This window comes from Polyodon spathula, chromosome 1, assembly GCF_017654505.1.
Source record: "Polyodon spathula isolate WHYD16114869_AA chromosome 1, ASM1765450v1, whole genome shotgun sequence".
Classification (NCBI taxonomy): domain Eukaryota; kingdom Metazoa; phylum Chordata; class Actinopteri; order Acipenseriformes; family Polyodontidae; genus Polyodon; species Polyodon spathula.
The window spans coordinates 40,247,413-40,267,592 of NC_054534.1; the positions used below are offsets into that span (position 1 = coordinate 40,247,413).

At 35.8% G+C, this 20,180-nt stretch overlaps 1 protein-coding gene across 5 annotated transcripts in view; it reads right to left on the minus strand.

Annotated features, from left to right (window-relative positions):
- Nucleotides 1-12,967, minus strand: part of LOC121318701 (BDNF/NT-3 growth factors receptor-like) — an 85,469-nt gene extending 72,502 nt beyond the window's left edge. For 2 of the 5 annotated variants that reach the window (XM_041255695.1, XM_041255687.1), the window contains exons 1-5: nucleotides 12,340-12,967; nucleotides 10,170-10,244; nucleotides 9,908-9,979; nucleotides 6,004-6,072; nucleotides 4,831-4,988 (exon numbers count right to left, since the gene is read on the minus strand). In XM_041255695.1, coding sequence (XP_041111629.1) covers nucleotides 4,831-4,988; nucleotides 6,004-6,072; nucleotides 9,908-9,979; nucleotides 10,170-10,244; nucleotides 12,340-12,548 — 583 coding nt within the window. In that variant the 5' untranslated portion in view covers nucleotides 12,549-12,967. The remainder of the gene's footprint in view (nucleotides 1-4,830; nucleotides 4,989-6,003; nucleotides 6,073-9,907; nucleotides 9,980-10,169; nucleotides 10,245-12,339) is intronic. The other 3 variants (XM_041255676.1, XM_041255658.1, XM_041255667.1) reach the window with 2 other exon arrangements.
- Between the last annotated feature and the right edge of the window lie 7,213 nt (nucleotides 12,968-20,180).

The window sequence follows — 20,180 nt, forward strand, 5'->3', positions numbered from 1 at the left end:
CGTTTTATTTTTCGAAAAATAAATAACTTTTCTTTTTTTTTAACAGAAGATCCAATAACCAAATACATAGTTGTACAATGTTTTAATAAAGTTATTTTTACTGATTATTTCTAATTTCTTATTTACTTGAATATACACATGCTAGGTTTATCTATCTGTAAAACTAGTTTGGCCAATGTCACTTTAGGTAGTACTGTTTGAGACCAAGAAACACTACATTTCTGCTCTAAAAGTTATGTCAGTTACAATAGAACTGCCCTTAAGCAACATTTCAAGCAGCCTACCTAGTACAAAATATACCCCCAAAACACATTTTAAAAATAGTTATTACACACTATAATGCTTGCTTGGTTTATAATATCATTAACTTTGCCATTCAACTGTTTCTGAGGTCAATCAAGCATCTAATGATTATTGCATTGTTGTGTTGGGCATGCTTAAAAAACAGCTTAGATAAGACATGTTATATGAGATATAATGAAAAGAAAATATTTAAATGATTGTGTTAAAAAGAGAAAGAATTGATGCTGTAAATCTCACTCCCGACCAGAAAGGGCGCTGTGTAAGGTTGGTAGTAAACACCCGATACCATTGTTGGTAGAGGGGGGGCCCTTTTTGTTATTATTTAATAAAAACACTGACATTTTTGGAAGAATTACTGTCTGGACATTGTCTTTATTTACCACTCGCATCTGTGACAATGACATCCAACACTAAAAGATATCACTTATTCCCTATAATACCTTCTTCAAAAGCAAAACCTATTGATTTTACAGTCAAAGGTACATTTAAACCTGTTGAAAATATCATTCTCAACCGCCACCTCCTTTCTTCCAATTTCAACTTCACATAACAGATTTCAGCTCTCATTTTTCTATCCATCCACAACAGGAGCTGCTACCAACAGCACCTGTCGACAGTAGGACGTCTATCAAAAATACCAAACTCCAAAACCAACGCTATAAAATTAAATAGAAATACGCCTTTACATTCTGAAGATCAAAGTCTCAGTAATTTCTTGTATAGACAAATATCTGTTTTTAAATCTATTAAATCCAATATGTAACCTTACAATTCAAAGAATCCTTTCTATATAACTTACTGTATATGTCATATCAAAAGCTACCAACATGCACCAGGCTCAAGCTTAAATATGATTAACATATTTCTCAGTAAAATGTAAAGCATACCACTATATTTTGGAATATGCCTATCAACCTGCATTTTTTAACTTTAAAAGTGTATATTACAGAGATGCCAATTTATGAAAGTAGAAAATAGCAGCGGAAATATATTAGCATATAGTAGCGGGCATTTTTTTTTTTTTAAGGCCAGGGGCTGCTAGCCATTAGAAATTAAAATGTTCTCAGGCTCTGGCAAGCCAATGCCCTAACTGTTGCTGTTCAATCTATAATTTAGGTAATTGTAAACACACGGCATTTAGAAATTAACAACCCCAATATAAATTTCAATATTAGAAATGAAGAGTAAGTGCTATCAAACCTGGACTGAAATATTCAACCTCAAAACTTTATAAAAATAACAACACCACAAGAAAGATTTAACAGTTTTTTTTTTTGGTTTGTTTTGTTACTTACATTTTTACTACTCTGCAACTATCAAAACACATAATGCTGTGTAGTAATAATTCATTAATTACTTCAGGTGAGTTAAACCTCAAAACCCATTTGTACAGTAATGGGGAGTGTCAGATTTTGCTTAATGTTGGTGTTTCTTCATACCTATGTGAGTTATACAGTCATGACGCCCACCAGGTTTCACAGAGAAGTCTGCCTGGCAGTATTCACAGTAACAGATTCAGACACTTGACTTCTTTTAACCATTCTGTAATAAATTCCTCTTGATATTTTTGACAAGCCAACCTTGATATTTTAGATGGAGAGTGAATTTTTTTTGTTTGATTTGTGATTCCTATTTTAAAAACTGATAAGTAAGGCTGGGATTTTGTCACGGAAATGTATACTAAAAATGATAGAGCAGTCATGGTAAATTTGTTCAAAATCACAGAGGAAGGGGGAAATGGTGGGTGAAGTCACAGAGATGAAAATTCAACTATGTTATTATTATTTTTATTTTTTTTAAATACAATATAGAGTACCTACATCAACATAAAATTGGTCTGTCGAAAAATAATCTAAATATTTATTTGTTATGGTTTTCACAATATCAGGGTCAATCCTGTAAGGTAAGCTTCACAGCATACATACCTATAAACACCAAATGTTCGTTTTAACACTTGGTGGGGTTTCTACAGGACAGAAACTGTAGGTTTTACATACCTTTAAAAAATAACATTTGAAGTTCAAAAAGACTGTCTGTGTACATCTGTTGTTTCTGCTGTAGTTGCAGTTATTAAAACATTTTGGTTTGTTTGTTTACATATCATTCTGATACAACACATTGTAGATTTGACACCTTTCTGGAGCGCCGGTCATCCCAAAGTTCATTTTTGGATGCAGAAAATGATTACAGCAAGAGTTGGGAATCTCGTTTCCATGTTTTTCCAGAACTGGTAAATGTTGCATTTCATTTCACTGACAATTTCGTAGTAAGCACAGTATTCACTCTGTGCTACACAGTTGTCTTCAAACACTTCTTTCTCAGCTACTATGCTGAGATACTTCCCTTGATTTGGGTCAAAGACCCGACAGGCATTGAAAAATGCAGCTGCAGGTTGACAAAATCAGCCAGTAGAGTTAAACCTACATGTATGTTTAAATCAATTGACAGCGCTGAAAAAATCGAGTGTGAATGGCTACATTGCAAAGTAAAGTAACCAAGTTACTTCAACATCATTAGCTAAACCACTTGTTTTGTTTAAGGTGTAATTTCAAATTGTGTTGGTAAAGTTCAATATTCTCTACTAAAATCATGGAATCTGTGACACCTGTGACCACAGTGCTGAATCCCAGCCTTACTAGTAAAAAGAAACCAAGTAAACATGCGATTGATAATGATAGCAAAGCGACATTTGAGCAGCTGTTTCTGAAGGACCCCCTAAACTGGTTACTAAGTAACCCGTCTCAGAGCTTTTAATATGTCAGTTAAAATGCCATAATAAACTGTCAGTGAAATACAGTATTATTTAAAAACCATTAATCCATAAAAAAAAAAAAAAATGAAAACAGGAAAGCAGACACATTGTATTGAAATAATTTTTCATAAAGGTGCAGGTAGTATCCATCATTAATTTCTTTAATACAAATCGTAGTAATGTAACTGTTCGCCATAGCACCGTAGCAGAACCTCCAAAATAGTAGCTGCTATGGCCAAATCGTAGCAGTTTGCATGTCTGATATTAGCATCTTTTGTCTATTTATGTTAACCTAGTACTCATAACTTGACTTATGGGTCGCCTATATTAACACATAGAATTGTACACGTTATTTAATAAGTTTATTACATGCCTTCTCTTCACTTTTTGGTCACTGTACTCAACAACCTCCCAAACTTGCACTGTACATCCCCTTTACATTTTGAATGCAAATAAAAAAACCAAATGTAAATCATTCGGTATACTGAGGTGTGAACTCCACCAGCTTAGTTCATAGATCACCTATTTCTCTGTCTACATCTAGGCCAGAAGAGGTTACTCAACTTTGGTGGGTTGATGATGCTGAAGTTGTTATCAGGATACTAAAAGCATCATAGAATAAAGATATAAACGTCTTTGGCCCAAAAGCCTTACATTCCAAGTACAGGCTTGTCACACTTGACCTTGATTAAGCAAACATAATTTATAGTCTTTTATGTTGGGCAAGGTTTTCAGACAGTCTACTGAGTGTTCTGCAGGGAGCAATTTCCACCTTATGCATATTAATTAGGTCCTTATTATTTTCAGTCTAAAGGACATTTGAGGCACACTGAATGAAACAATCATTACAGAACCCCAATGTGAGGAACTTTTCTGAGCTAAATCCACTATGTGCCACCTTGAATGTTAATGTAATAACCTTTTGGTACACATGTTAATATAATACAGGCACCCTTTTTGCATGCAGGTTCCTCCAGAAAGCGCTGTAGCAGACAAGCCTGCTCGTCAACTATACTAAAGATGCAGTCTCTCACAATCATGTTTCAAAAAATATCAAAAAATAGTATTTTTTTTTTTTATCACACACACACACACACACACACACACACACACACACACACACACACACACACACACACACACACACACACACACACACACACACACACATTAATGGTCCCTGTTTTAAGAAACAATGGGCCACATTTTGAACTCACAAAATTGTTCTAGCTTGTTATGAGCCAAAATGCTTCTTTATATATGTCTAATGGTTCTACTGAATGAATCTTGATCATGTAACTATGCATGATGGCACATTTTAGACAGGTGCAAAAATTGGTAACTATATTAACATGTATGCATTTAAAGATGCCTGTAATATTGTAACAGCGGCATCACACAATGCAGTAATAATGCTTTCCTTAATATTCAATCTGTATAGAATGATCACCTGTTTATTGAAAAATTTCCATAAATACATGTCTTGTATGCTGGGTTTACAGCTATTGTTTGAGTTTGAAGCATATGTTATAAAAAACTGGGAATATCTGTTAGGTGACTGCATGTATAATAGAGAGAGTTTCAACAGGAATCACTTAACCCCAGACAACAGGAATCACTTAATCCCAATGCACAGGAAGTTGTTTTCTTTTTCCAAAGGTCACTGTAAATATCTGTGGCTACAGTTAAAGGACTGAAACAAAAAGCATGTCACACTAAAAGCACATACTGTTGAACTATACCAATGCCTTTGCTTAAAAAATAAGAATATTTACCACAATCCGGAATGTGCATTTCATGTAGTAAGAACTTCCTATTGCTGTCATCTTTGCACATCAGATTCTGAGTTTCCAGACTGGCCATTTCATTCTCTTGCCACAGTTTGATCCACTGAATATCACAAGAGCACTGGAATGGATTTCCTGCAAGTACCCTGAAGAAAAAAAAAAAAATATATATATATATATATATATATATATATATATATATATATGGTACATGTATGCCGCCGGTGCATCACAGTGTCTTTTAAAATGAGGGTTTACTTCCAAGTTGTACAACCGTGCAATTACCAAAAAACAAAAATTTATTGATTACCTATTTGATTCACTTTGTGCTTGGGACACCAAGTTATTTTTTTAAATAACACCATTTTCTGACTAAATGAAACCCATAAAGCTCAATAGAAAGCAGTCAGAATATGAATGCCTTCAAACTTTGAAACCCAGTATATACTGTATCATCCACTTCAAGTTTTGCTTCATAGATTATACCATTAATGCACCTGTATCAGAATACAGAATAATTTTGCCACGTGGCCTAGCTAGTTTTACTTGTCAGCTGGGGATGAACATTAATCATTGCATGCTAAATGTGTTGGTGACTTTGACATTGACCTCTGACCCAATATGGATGTCATATTAAGGTTACGTGACTTTAAGTTATGATACAGTAAACTTTGTTAATATTTTGTTTCACTGCCACGTTGTATTAACCTCTAGCCATATCAATCATATAAATATGTTAGACATTTGCATTTTACTTCATGTTTACAATTTGTGTAAAAAGACTGCCAAGGGTTAACTGAAACTCAAACGGTTTGTACATTTAAAACACAGGTACTTTAGTTACAAGTAGATGCATAGTACTTACTACATTCTGAGGTTATGGAGTTAATGTAATTAATGTAATTAATAATACTATTCTCTTGTTCATAGAACAGATGCATGTAATAATCATAATAAAATATAACTAATGTTTAGTTACAGGCAGCAAAAACAGTCAATTAATTTGTGTAAGGAGAATACAAAAAAAATTGCAGAAGCCTAATCCTTTGATCCATTTGAACCAAAAAATAAATCTAACTCAGTATGCGAAACATGTAAAAAAGAAAATGTGCACATTTGTTGAAGCTGTTTAAAAATGTAAAATGCTTTAGTACTACTTACAGATATGCCAAGTTTAAATTCCTGAAGGTCTTCCAAGATAACGTTGATAATTTATTGTTTTTTAGGTTGCTGCAATAAAAATAAAATATGTTAAACTGTTGTGTAATATTCCAGGTGCTGCAAAGTACTAGCACTGTTTCAGACCTACTGAACCTACTGTGCGAATATGTACATGCTGTATATTGAAAATCAAAGTTGAAATGTATGTGATGATTTAGTCAAACCATACAAAAGCAGTCATCATTTACAAGATGTTATCATGATGCATGTATTATTTACTTATTTAGTAGAATCTAAAATATGCAAATCCAGAGATTAATTTCTGATCAGCTTTTCTTACAATGTGCATAGTAGCAGCCAATGTGTAAAATAAATATATACTATGTAAAATTATATGTAAACATGGAACTGATATATAATATAGTATGTGTGTGTGTGTGTGTCTATATATATATATATATATATATATATATATATATATATATATATATATATATATATATATATATATATATTATCTGAAATGCTTTACGTTCACTGTGTCCGTCTTTTCAATACCGTACGTCACAAGACGCTATTATTTTTCATTTACTACCGATTTTAAGAGAGACATACAGAAAGATTAGAAAAGAACATACAAAAAGGGTCTTAGACCATTATACCCGTAAAGTCGTAATGTTGCTCGGTTAGTTAACGTTCGATGAAAGCACAAAGAGGGCAGAGCTCATTTGTATACAAACTCAGATTTAGCTGGCCAGCTAATGTTAAATCTTGATTAGAGATTTAAGATTTTGTTAAATATTTAGCTAAATCTTAAATCTTGTAACTTGATTTATAAATTATATCTGAATACACATTTAAAAAAATATGTATTTATTTTCACAGCATTTATAAATCTGGGGAAAAAATACTTTATTTTAAGTTAAATCTGGGAAAAAAAATATTAACTTTTTTTTTTTACACATGGCACCCCATAGTTCAGCACTACAGTTCTTTTTTTTTTTTTAAACGTAGTGTTTCAGGGCTGTACAGACATTCTATGTCATTATCCGTTTCTCCAGTTTCTCTGAGATACAAATGTACCAGCTTTACATATTTCTTTTTTTTTTTTTTTTTTTACATGTTCTCATTTTGTTGATCACTAATTAACATTTCTGTACTGTGGGTGTTGTCGAGTAATTGAAAACGAGACATTTTGTGTTTGAATTGAAAGTGATGGTCTCAAGGAGTCGAATGGTCAACGTTCAAGTGTGTTTTCCTCTAAAGGAATTATCACTTTTTGACATCACTACTGTAGTATTATGCCTTTTTTAAGAATGGCACAGGATGCAAATATAGCCTTTATATATAAGTAGGTATATATATATATATAGATATATATATATTATATATGTCGAAGTTTGATATACACATTAACTGGAAACAGGCACATTGTTAGTAAACTCAGTGGAGTCCTGATGTTTACTTTTGCAACACATTTTACTATTTTTGTATTCAAAATGTACTAAAAATTTAACTTTTTTTATTTTGACAAATAAATAAAAATTAACACTGAGGTCCTTTCTGTACGTCATTAAGAAACATTGGTAATAGCAAGTTAGTTTGATACCATATAAATAAAAAAATAAAAAAAACACATCAGTCTTCAATATATATTTTATGGCAACCATTTTTTCCCTTTTTTATTCCTTGTTTTTAATTTGCAAGATGGCTAGTGAAGAGCAAAGGAGGTAATGCAGTGTTTCATTCAAAATGAGGACCTTTAGCAAGTGCTTGCAGACCTTAGCCTCCATCTACTACTAACACCAGACTTTCTGAAACAGTTTTAAAAAATGGCAAATGAAAAAGAACTCTGTCTGATATGTGAGATTAATATATATATATATATATATATATATATATATATATATATATATATATATATATATAGGTAGACACTTATAGTATACACTTATAACATGGCTACTTGTCATTTGTGGGTACAAAAATAATTAAAATAATTAAAACACATTTAAATTAAGACAAAACCAGAATCTTTTATTGTGTATACATCTACAGTGTTATATAGTTCCAAATTTAATTTAATTTAAATTCATTGTTTGCTTATTTATTAATTTCTGTGTTTATTGTGAATTTCTGCATCAGTAGTACCATCTCACTAGAAACTAGAGGACTGAGCACAAGCTATGGTGAATGGTGGAGTTTCAAATGACACTAAGGAACTAAGGTGAGCAGCTGCGATGGAGACTGAGGCCGGATCTTGAAGTGAGTTTGTTATATGCAAGGCACATATTCTAGTACGTTTTCATCGTTTTGGATTTCAAAAGATATTTTTGTTAGTTGCTGGACACCCTCACGTTCAAGTCATTCTAGATTAAGTTGACGATCAAACCAGACTTTACGCACCAATCCAACCACGGTGTCAGGGGACAGTACCTTAGTTTCCCGCAGACACTTCAAATTCAGGCCGGTAATTCAGGGGGTGGTGTCTGGCCTCGTCTTTACCTGCTTTTCTAAGAGTTTTCCTGACTGACAGGAATACATTATTGCTGGTTTTAAACTCGCTGTAAAACTTCTACTGTTAAAGTATGTATTTAGTCCAGATCAGCGTTATAAACCTGGAGAATACTGGTCGTCAGTTGAACTTCTTGCACTGGCATAAAATTCCCTTAATGTTGTTGAGATTTTTTGGACTTATTTCCATAAAATGAATGTCCATATATATATATATATATATATATATATATATATATATATATATATATATATATATATATATATATATATATGCTAGAAAGATTTGCAACCTGAGCCATCTGAAAAAAAGGCATAATACCACAGTAGTTACATCAAAAAGTGGTAGTTCCTCTAGTCTAGAGGAAAATATATTTGAACTTTGACCCATTCAACCCCTCGAGACCATCACTTTCAAATCAAACACAAAACGTCTTGTTTTCAATCACTCGACAACACCCACAGTACAGAAATGTCCATTAATGATCAACAAAATGAGAATACGTTAAAAAAAGAAATGATGTAAAGATGGTACATCCGTATCTCATAGAAACTGGAGAAGAACGGGAAATGAAAACTTAAGGTAAAGGCATTCATCCAAATAATGCTGAAGCACTAACGGATAACGTCTGTACAGCACGGAAACACTACGTTAAAAAGAAAAGAAAAAAAAACACAACTGTACTGCTGAACCTCGTCTTATTAGCATCACAAGGGTATCCACATAGTATAAAAAAAACTAGAGATGGGCCGCTCAGTGAGTTACAGGAAAACATACAATCTCGGGATTCTGTGACTGTTTATAAATGATGCGACCTTATGACGTCACAGAAACCCTAGATGGAATTATTTTCATATAACTCACTGAAGAACTATCTATTATTCTCTCTCTCTCTCTCTCTCTCTCTCTCTCTCTCTCTCTTATATCTATATATATATATATATATATATATATATATATATATATATATATATATATATATATATACACACACACATACACAGACTATACCTTTATATCTTTATTATCTTTAAACTATAGTTTCTTTTTGTTTTTAAATTGTGATATTAAAGTGGCCAAAAAGCAATACCCACAGATGAATATGGTAAAACGTCATAACATATATGAAATGTAACTTCATATAGGCTATATCATAAGCCTGTATAACATATTTCTACAATTAAAAGTTAGGGAACCAACACCTCCCCCTTTAATAATGTACTTCTCAGAGGAAATAATAGAATAGACATGTACCTATACGTCAGCAAATTCTAAATTAAAGATAACGGTGTGACAAACATCCCATATATTTGAACGCATGCTGTATACCCAAGCAGTATAAAAATAAAGGCTAGCTATCACAGAACACTATAAAAATAATTCACTTACACATATTGAAGATTGGGAGTCTTCTGAAATGACCGACGGGACACGTAAGACAGTCCAGAATTTGTCACAGTTCTTTATAAGAAAACAAATTATTATTATTATTAGTAGTAGTAGTCGTAGTAGTTTATCTCCCTCTGCCTCCACAGCCTCACTGCCACCAGCTCAGTAACCACTCACACACTCCAACAAGCCACCCAGCCCTTGCAGTGGTAGTAGTCGTAGAAGTAGTAGTAATAATAATAATAATAAACAGGCTACTTACAAATTTCTCAGGCCCAAGTACGTCTCCACGTCAATGTCATTGATGGCGCGTAACTGGCTTTGATTTGCAATGTATCTGTTAATCAATGATAAATGAACGAAAAAAATATTCAAGAAAATACACCTACAAACAACACTTTTTAAATGAAACTGGAAAATGCATAGGCCTATTCATAAGCGCTATATTGCATTTTCTCCCCAGTAAATGGTGATTCATGGGTGATCCTTACGTAGTCGTGCATACTTAAAACGGCTGTGTGTGCGTTCTTCATGAAAACTGTTTTATTGATACAGTTAAATCATGATGTGGACATGGACATTCTAACCAATGGCCATGGGTGGATTAAAAAAATAAATAAATTAAGTACCCTTAAAGAACCAATGCAAATAAGTAATGGACAACGTTATATATTATCGTCAAACCCTGTGGTGTGGTGGGTTAATTTTTTTTTATAAAAATCACTGTTACTGTACTTTGTGCCATGGTAAATTGTGCAAGATTAGCGGTTCAGAATTAAATGCAGTAACCTTTAGCTAGAGAGAATTTGAAAGTTTTTTTTTTTTTTTAAATAAACAAAGCAGGTGAATAGCAATATTAAGGCTTCACACAGGATGTGTTAAACCTAACATTCGTAACTGTTCCATAGTAACCTCATTTACTGCATACATTTTAATAACACTTTTTTCACATTTGGTAACACGCGGTGCAGGCTACAATTTAACAAAGTTCGTAAAAATTCGTAGATATCGATTGTCCAAGGGAAGGATACAACTACTGAATGTTTTCACTAGTAGCCTGCCTATGTTCCCTTCAGGGTGCTCAGCTCATCAATGGATACTGCAAATAAGGCAAATAAACCCTAAAATCGTGTCATATTGCAAACATTTTGGCAAGGGGTGTTAGAACTAAATAAATAAATAAATAAAAATAAAAAAAAATAAAAAAAAACATAAAAAATACGTATATTTTAAAACAATTATATAGTAGTAAACCCAACTTCCTCATTAACTGATCAAATAATATCTTAATTTGCCATTACTTTTTGCCATTTCTCGGGCTCAGTCTTGTAATGATCCAAGCAATAAATCCCACATAAATCGGTACTGAATCACAGCAGGAAGCATACACATTAAATAACTTTCTAAACATACAGTACCACGAAGTGTTGTTTAACTTACAAACCACTGACCTTAAATATACTGTACCGATTAATTAACTAGTTCAAAGATGGCGTGAAATTGAAAAACGATAATAGAGGCTGATTTAATAACACGCACTATGGTTTTGTCGTTGGTTATTCTTTTATTAATCTCAGTAATTCGATTGTTACAATCTACTCATCACCAAGGTTATTATTATTATTATTATTATTATTATTATTATTATTATTATTATTATTATTATTATTATTATTATTATTATTTCTTGGGGAGTTTAGTGTTGATATGCAATTCAGCATTTCAGCATTTATTCACCACAACAATCAGTATAGGTCTTCTGAAATGGTGCAAGACACAGCAATAAGCACGTTACGACTGCTATTGCAAACCGAATTAGTCAATTACGTGGTTAAAGGCTGCCTGTTTTCGTGATCTAACTTATATTATTGCAATAATGGTTCGTAACCTTAAAAGCTGTTTTAACCTAATCAACCAACATGCAATTACAATACATTTTTAATGGTTAAGATTCTGTATATCTAAAAGGCATGCTTGCATTAAATCACATAAAGCTTTCAGACACAAATCCATCAAACTTAAACCCCACTTTGAGCCAGCGCATTTCAACGCGCAGAAGTTCTCATATATCAACTTGTTTTAAAGCATCTTGCCAAGCATCTGCCAAGATAATCCACCACTTCTCTTTATAATCAACTGCTGTGTTATCTTCAACTTAACTCTGTACCTTATCCACGGTTTATATAGGCCCATTTTCCTATTTTCTGATCTTCATAAGCACATCATTCAAGTATCTTTTAAATTGTGTTTATTTTCTTTTATTAAACTTAATCATGGCACTTGTCATTTATAACCTACATTTGTGATTACTCCATATTCCTTGATCTGTATTGCACAATATCTATTTTAGTTTGCTGCTTTTAATTACCTCTCTATACAGAACATCTTTGCGTTTGATTCTTACTATAAGTACCGAATCTGATGGTACTCACATTTCAGTAATATTTTCCATTTCTATAGCAGAACTTAATACTGGGAAAGCCACGATCCCTTGATCCTGCTCGATACATGAGATCCTGCTGCTGCTGCACGTACAAGAAGAAGGACAAGCGTCGGTGAGCCTCCAAAGCCCCAGCAAAAGCCAACAAAATACCCAAAGAGTCATCACAGCGGCTCCACGCCACCTCCAAAATGCGATCATATTGGATCCCTCAGTGCCAAATCCAGATTCTGGGAAAAAAAGATCCTTCTCCCTTATACCCTCCCGGCGGTATGGTCAGAAATACAGACAGACAACCATGAGATAATCCTTTTGGGCAGAGGTGAGGCTATAAGAGAATGTTTGTGTGTGTGCGCGTGTGCGTGTGCGTGTGCGTGTGTGTGTGTTCGCAACAAGACAGTCACATACGGATATTTTGAAAGGCTCGTAAGTGTGAGTCAAAGATTCCTCCTCTCACTCTATCTCGCTTTCAGTCCCAAAACTGGTTTGGTTTATTTGAGTGGTGCATACGCTACAGAAAAATACTGCTCCTGCAGCTCTTGCTTCTTGGCTGGTGCAGGGCTGGAGGAAAAAAAACAGACAGATGATAGATGCAAGCTCGTGTGCGTCTGTGTGATGCTGTAGTGAAAGAGTGAGCGAGTGCGTGTGTGTGAGATGTGGAGGAACGGCTAAGTGCCAACAGTAGCCTATAGACAATTATCGCACAACAAAAAGCTCTAATAAATATTAATTCTAATAGCACAATAACACTGACGTGGTCAGTAGTGATCGATTAAAGATACTATACAAACTAAAGGCTGTTTTCTGTAGGTTTTGTTTTTGGAAACATTGATAGAAATCTAGATTTCATATATGGCAAATACTGAACTGTTTTCTAAAAAAAAAAAAAAAAAAAAAAACTAAACGATTACATTTCCGTATGTGGAATATATAACATTTGATTGCACAATAAATAATAATTGTTACAATTAAATACTCTGTAAATCACTGATTAAACACACACCTTAACTACTGGTGCTCAGGAGATGTCCTTAACAACTCGCCCCATTGAATAACGGCAAGCATTTAATAAAATGTATAGGTTCTATTTAAATGAAAAACGATACATCTAAATGTAGCTGTGAAAGTGACGTGTGATTTGATGCACCGTAGGGATTGAAACTAAGAAAATACGTATTTAAATAAAATGCTACAATAGCAACAATAAACGTGGTATAGGTTACGTTATCGAAAGGCTGCATTTCAAGAACCCTGTATTCTAAGACAAACGTGCAATGCATGCAGTTGAGAACATCACTAACAATAAAATAACAGCAGGCTCAAACACAGACACTGTCCTGCTGTGATTTAGACAAAATAAAACAACAACACGACAATAGCAAGACATTTCAGTGCTATTGATATAAATCTGTTTTAAATCACGAATTAATTCTGAAAGCAAATAAGTATTTTATAACGGTGTAAAAAATACTCAACATTTTTATGTGTAATTTTACGTGTTCAACATTGTTGTACATTAAAACAATTTTCTTCGTTTTCAAAAACAGAAAAAAAAAACTGTTCAAGGTGAATTGAGTCGTTTGCGTAGCTGATTTGATTTCACGGTTGGTATCCCAGTTTAGAATACCCTCAGTGTAAGATAATGCAAGTAACGTCCACCATCGGTGAAGGGAAAACCTGTAAACCAAGCACTGCAAAGACTACAAAATAAACCGTACTTGTTGTTAATTTCTCTAGTGGTTGCCAAATGACAACGAAAATGTGTTTTCTGGGAATCCATCGTTTCATTTGCGGCTCCAGCGCCCAGAGTTTTTTAGTAGAGGGAGAGAGCGGTCCAGTAGTGGGATTTAAAGAGTTGTCCTGACACCTAGCGGCAATCGAAATATTTGCAAGTTAAGTCGCTTCTTTCATTATATTATTACCTTGGCTATCTTCAAGTTACCTGTCTTCTAAATCCCACTAATTTAATGGTTTGGCAGCTTTTGGTGTATGTATCTGATGGTGTCCCATATGACAAACCCCTATCATACTAGCTATACTATTGGAGTGTTTTATTGTCTTATATTCTAGAGTGCTTTGGTTACTGGCTGAGGAGGTCACCGCTTCAGGGTCTGTCTCCTATCTAAGAGAATGTGCTGACATAAAGCATTGTATCTGACATATTTATGAACTGTGCTAAATAGTTACTAACTCATTCATGAAGACACTGCATGGCATTTACTTACTGTGTTTTTACTCTGCAATAACCTTTAGAATAAAGGAGACTATTGTAGATATGATACAGCAAATTCTGTTTAAGTAGAACATTGAAATAGTTTTGTCAGGCTCAAAAGAAAGTCAAGTCAACAAAGTACCCCTGCTTGTCAAATAAACAAATAAACAGCAGGATATTACAGGGAATGGGATGTTTCAGAAAGTCACTATATTCTATCGTTTATGGATTTTTCAAAGGACTAAGTATCCCCTGCCTAATGTTCAAACCACTTTTTTTAAACTGTCTGTCAAAGTAGGTGAACTGTAGTATCCAATTTTTAAATCACATTGCAAACAGTACTTAGAAAATTATGATGATCAACAATTTTAATGAACAAGCAACTCACATGCAGAATGATACTGCAAATATTTTCTACTTGCTCACTAAATATCTTGGTATCTTTGAACAGATAACCGTCTCCTCTTTAAAAATATGCAATGAGCAATCCATCTCACAAGTTCAGTTGTACCCTAAATATGATTTACTATCAATGCTGAATGACTGGGTAGAACATTTGTTCTCTATTTTACACCAAAAAAAACATTTTCCTGATTGCTCGCCGGTGCCTGTTTGCTCGCTTTTGAGCAGCTAGCCACAGCAGCTCAATGAGGAATGGTCAATTTGGGCCCAACCTGATCGGGGAACCCCATACGGCCTATCGGGCAATGAAACGCAAGACCGCCATGGATTACACCCTTCTCAAGGAAGCCATCCTTCAGCGTCTTGATATAACTGAAGAGACGTATCATTGTCGGTTCTGGGAATACCAGCAACCCCCGGGAGTCATGCCCCGCGTGTTGGCTCAACATCTGGCAGACCAGGCAACCTGGTGACTCTGCTCCAACACCCATACTGTCAATCAAGTGGTTGAACTGTGTACAGTTGAACAGTTTAGCCATGTGTTTGGGTCGGAAACACAAGACTGGGTCAGCTGCCATCAACCCACCATATTGTAGGAATCTGTGAAGCTGGCAGAGGCATTCATGCCGAGGTGCCAGGCACCCCCACCTGCCATTCGACCCCCGCTGTTCCTACCATTGACCAAACCATCCCACTCTAAGCTGAGGGCCTTTTGACCCCTGCTGCAGACCCTCAGAGCTCCCCTGAACTCTGGATATGGACCCTACCAAGCAGCTATCACCACAGGACCCCAACGAGACCCAATGGGCAGCCTTCTTCCACACCAATGGAGGTCAAGGCTGACCCCCAGCTTCGGCAGAACAGGTGTCCCCTCCCTGCAGCCAAGCAGGCCATTGGACATGCAGGCTCTGTGGACGTCCCTCTCTCCGGTCTGCTAGCTATGTCAGGGGGTCTCTCATTATTGTACGCTGGAAGCAGGTAAGTTCAGAGGTAAAGTTTGGGGGGAACCTTGTATTATTGATGTGTGGACTAGTAATGTGAGCACTCACATGTTACAGGACTCGATGCGGTTTGACTTTGATTGAGAATGCTCTGCTGGGGAGTATGTCTTGGGAGGCATGAGGGAAATAAGCCATGTCCTGAATCCATGGGGACACCAAAGCATATCCTACCACGAAAATATATTTGAACGTGGGGAGTTACCGGGACCCCCAGTGCACAAGCTACTGCCACCCGACACAGAGCAAAATAAAAGTTTAAACAAAAACAGGTCATAAACACAAAACACAGCATGTTGGTCAGGCTGGGCAGTAGGCTTCACTGATCCTGCCATGCAGTTTTACTTTCTGTTTTGTTTTTGCTTTTCTCTGCTCACTCTTGTTCTCTTCTCTGAACACCCACCCTGAACATGAAAGTTTTTATACATGTGACCATCTCCGGATTAACAATAAATGAAACAGTCCGGAGATGGTCACATTCTGCACAAGTTTTTAACCCCACACAATAACAAACAAAACACTTCTTCTTTATAAACACAAAACCGTACATTTTTAAATCATACTAATACATCGTGTTTTTAACTAAACACAAAATAAATCATAATACATTCACCCATTCTACAATAAACAAACAAAACATTTCCTTTTAAATAATAAACTGTGGCAAAGTGACTTGCAGTGCGCAGGTGTAATTGGTGCAGTGCTCAAGAATAACACACACAAGACTGGAAGTTCAATAAAACAGCTCCTTTATTTGGCTGGGTTGCGTGTCAACAATACTTAAATAATAAGCACGGGTGCTACACAGCAATGTGTATCGCTCCGTGCAAAACAAGGGTTTCAGTCCCAAAATAATAAAACACTATTAATTAACACACAGCATAGACACGGTCACTTCTCCAGATAGTGAGTGCTCTTGTGCAGGTGTGGTGAAAGACAAACAGTTCGTGAAACAGTGCTGTAGTTTAGTCTGGGTTTAGTGCTGGCTTGTAACGACAGCTCCCAGCTAGTGTTTAGTCATCTAACAAAGACAAATGACAAACAGTTAGCACATCAAACAAACAAAATACAAAACACTCATGATTATTACTTACATCTGTTTCCAAAACGGGCCCTTTCAGTAACCACTTCAAAGGAACAGATCACGGCGTCAAATCCCCTAAAATACCTTTTGTCACACCCCCTACAATAGCTAGTCCAATCACGTCTCCTCCAATCCATGACTGACACATCGCTTACTATACTAGGGTGATGACTTCTGATACTGTGACTCTGCTCCCTTCCTGGATGGCCGGCTTCCGAGTGACCCTGGAATGAACTGTCCAACCATCCAGTCTGGGGCACACTGTTCCTGTTACACAGTGCCCTCACAGGTTGGGAGGGAGATTGTTGACTAATTCGCTCTCTGTCACATAAACATAATAAATTTAAATCAGCAGGGTTTTGCCACAGTCTGAAATAATAAATCAAGGAGACTTTCCTTTCTTGATTGGTTTTGCTGTTTTTTAAAGGAAAGTATTTTGAGAGACTAGATAAGTCATTGATGCATGGATGAATGAGAGAGTTGAACTGACAAGAGGAAGTTTTTCAGGTAGGTTAAAAAAGATGCACTGACTGAAACAGCAAATGAAGGAAAAGGAATGTTAAAAGTTGTATGGAACTTTTTAAGGCTATTCCAGGCTGACCAGTATGTTTGTAGCGTGTGAGGTGAGATGCAGAGTAAGGCTGTTTCCTGCGCTTGTAAGATAAGGAGATAGATAGTATGACTTAGAGAACTGTTAGGTCTAAAAAGGGAGGAATCAGGAATGGATATGGATCCACTTCTTGGGCCAAGAATCTGAATTTCTAAGACTGAAGACGAGAAAGTGTGTCAGCAAACTGGTTCATGTAGCCTGTAATGTGATTTTAATATATATCGATGGCAAACTGTAACCAAGTGATTCTTATGAAAATATTTATGATAAACTGAGTGGACTAACTTTGTTTATAATTTGTCTGAGTGGATGAGGATAGATTTTTTAGCCCAGGAAGACCCCAAAGAAATACAACACAGCAGACTGATCGGAATTAGGAATATATTTAAACGCTTCAGGTCAAGAAGCAGCAAGCCATTGACCATTAAAGTACCCTCCGAAACCAGCATCAGTAAAAAGCTGTAAATCCTCGGGTCATAGAAAGCATGCGTCATAGAAAAAAGTTATTTTTCTTAAATCTTTTCTCCTCTGTTCACACTCACGTACCTCCTTCCAAACACCCACCCCAAACAAAAGGATTTCTCTCCCCTTATATCCCATGTGGCTGGAACCTAATTAATCATCAATTATTCAATAAAGGTTCCACCAACGTTCATGTTTTGACAGGAATAGGAATTAACCTCATCCCTGCCAACCACCACCAACACACAAATCAAACATGCATTTAAATACAACAAATCATCTTAAACACCCCAAAATAATTATTTAACAGCAGGGCTTTTCTGCCCTGCCACAGCGTAAGATTTATGGTGTTTTTTGTTAGCTGCAATTACTCTACAACATTCACATGGTAAATATTTCTCCTTAAACCTCTTTAAAAGGCCATTTGTACTTAGCATTATTGATAACCTACAGTACAGCTATTAGGAAGTGTCACTATTAAAGTTGTCATGCCTTGTAACATGGCTCTGCAGTATGACATACAAGTTTCATAGCTTCACAAACTTTAGTGCTGCTCTGAAAAGTATAGGTTTCTAACAGACAAAACAGATTTTTAAACAATATAAAACCCATACTTTATATTTGTGAGAAGTAGGAAAAGTACAAGCCTGGCTTCCTGGATACAAATCTTGGTCAATTCCTCGTATTCTGAATACATTGTTCAAAAGGAAAGTATCCTACAATGTAGACGTTTTCCATAAGGATCGGATTGCTTTGCTGCTTCGTTCCAACGCTTCCACGTCTAAAGATATTTATTTAGCTGCTTCATCACCATTGTGATCATGGTCCTTCAGTTCAATCCCCTCAATCAAGTTCAGATTCACCTGCATCTGTCCCAAATTGTCCAGGTCATACCGACTCCCTCACCAACATTTCCAAGGCAGTCATTTTTCAAGCTCTCCGATAACTTCAATCTACTATTTCTGGTTTAGATAAGCACATTTCTATTATTAAGACCCACAGATCTTTTCAGCCCACTCGCAGGCTTGGCTTTGGTGGCGCTTTCCAGTCTACAGCAATTCCGTATTCAAGTACCCCGCCAGATCCCAGCAATGCTACTAGTGCCCCTCCCTCCTTCAACCTTTCCATGGCATTTTGCAGCAGCGACTCTCAATCATCAGTTTCTCTGTTGCCCCATCCGTCCCTGGTTTCCAGTAAAATTTTTGTGCAAATCCAGGAAGGTAAGGGTGTTAATCTTGTCTTTCTGTTGCTCTCTCCCCTAGAAGTTTACGATAATAGAATTATGGATCGCAAAGTTTCTGTCGTACTGAAATCTAAAGATCTACAGCTGTTTTAAAAATTAACCCTCTCAAAATGTGTTACTACCTTCAGTCTCTACAGGGACATTCTCTGTGACGCATATTCAAAGCGCCATAAGGAACTAGACACCTATCTGATTTAATAGTGAGATTTGGGGGTACAACTTTTTATGACTACCATAATTTATTTTCTGCTAAAGCAGTCTAACCACAAATCCACTCTATACACTTTAGCAGTGCAGTCGTATCAAAATCAACATTTTTATCCTCACCTCACACCTTCTGCAGATATTGCTACTTCCCATTCTCAGCCACGATCATTCTATTCTCGGCCATCCCAAATACCATCTAAACCTACACTCATGGTTCACTCTCCTCATTCAAATGACAAACGGGCAGGACAGGTCTTTTTTTGCAGCTGGAAAATCCATATGCAATCATTTTAATGAGACTGTTTGCACTATCACCTTCACATTTGTAGTTTTGGCGGTGATAGTCACAGTAAAAGCATTTGCCCTGGCATCTACATCTATCAATCCGGTAGTACTGGCTGCATCATTATTTGACCATCCGGACAGGGTTTTCGTAAGCTATCTAATTGCAGGTCTCAATGATGGATTTACCATGGGCACCGTAAACCCTCCCTCTGTTTCCCATATTTGCCATAGAGACTGTCGACCTTCTGGTCAAAAAAGAAATATCTAAAGGCTTTATGATCGGCCTGTTTATTGAACTTCCTTTCTGCTCTACCGCATCAGTCTACTAGG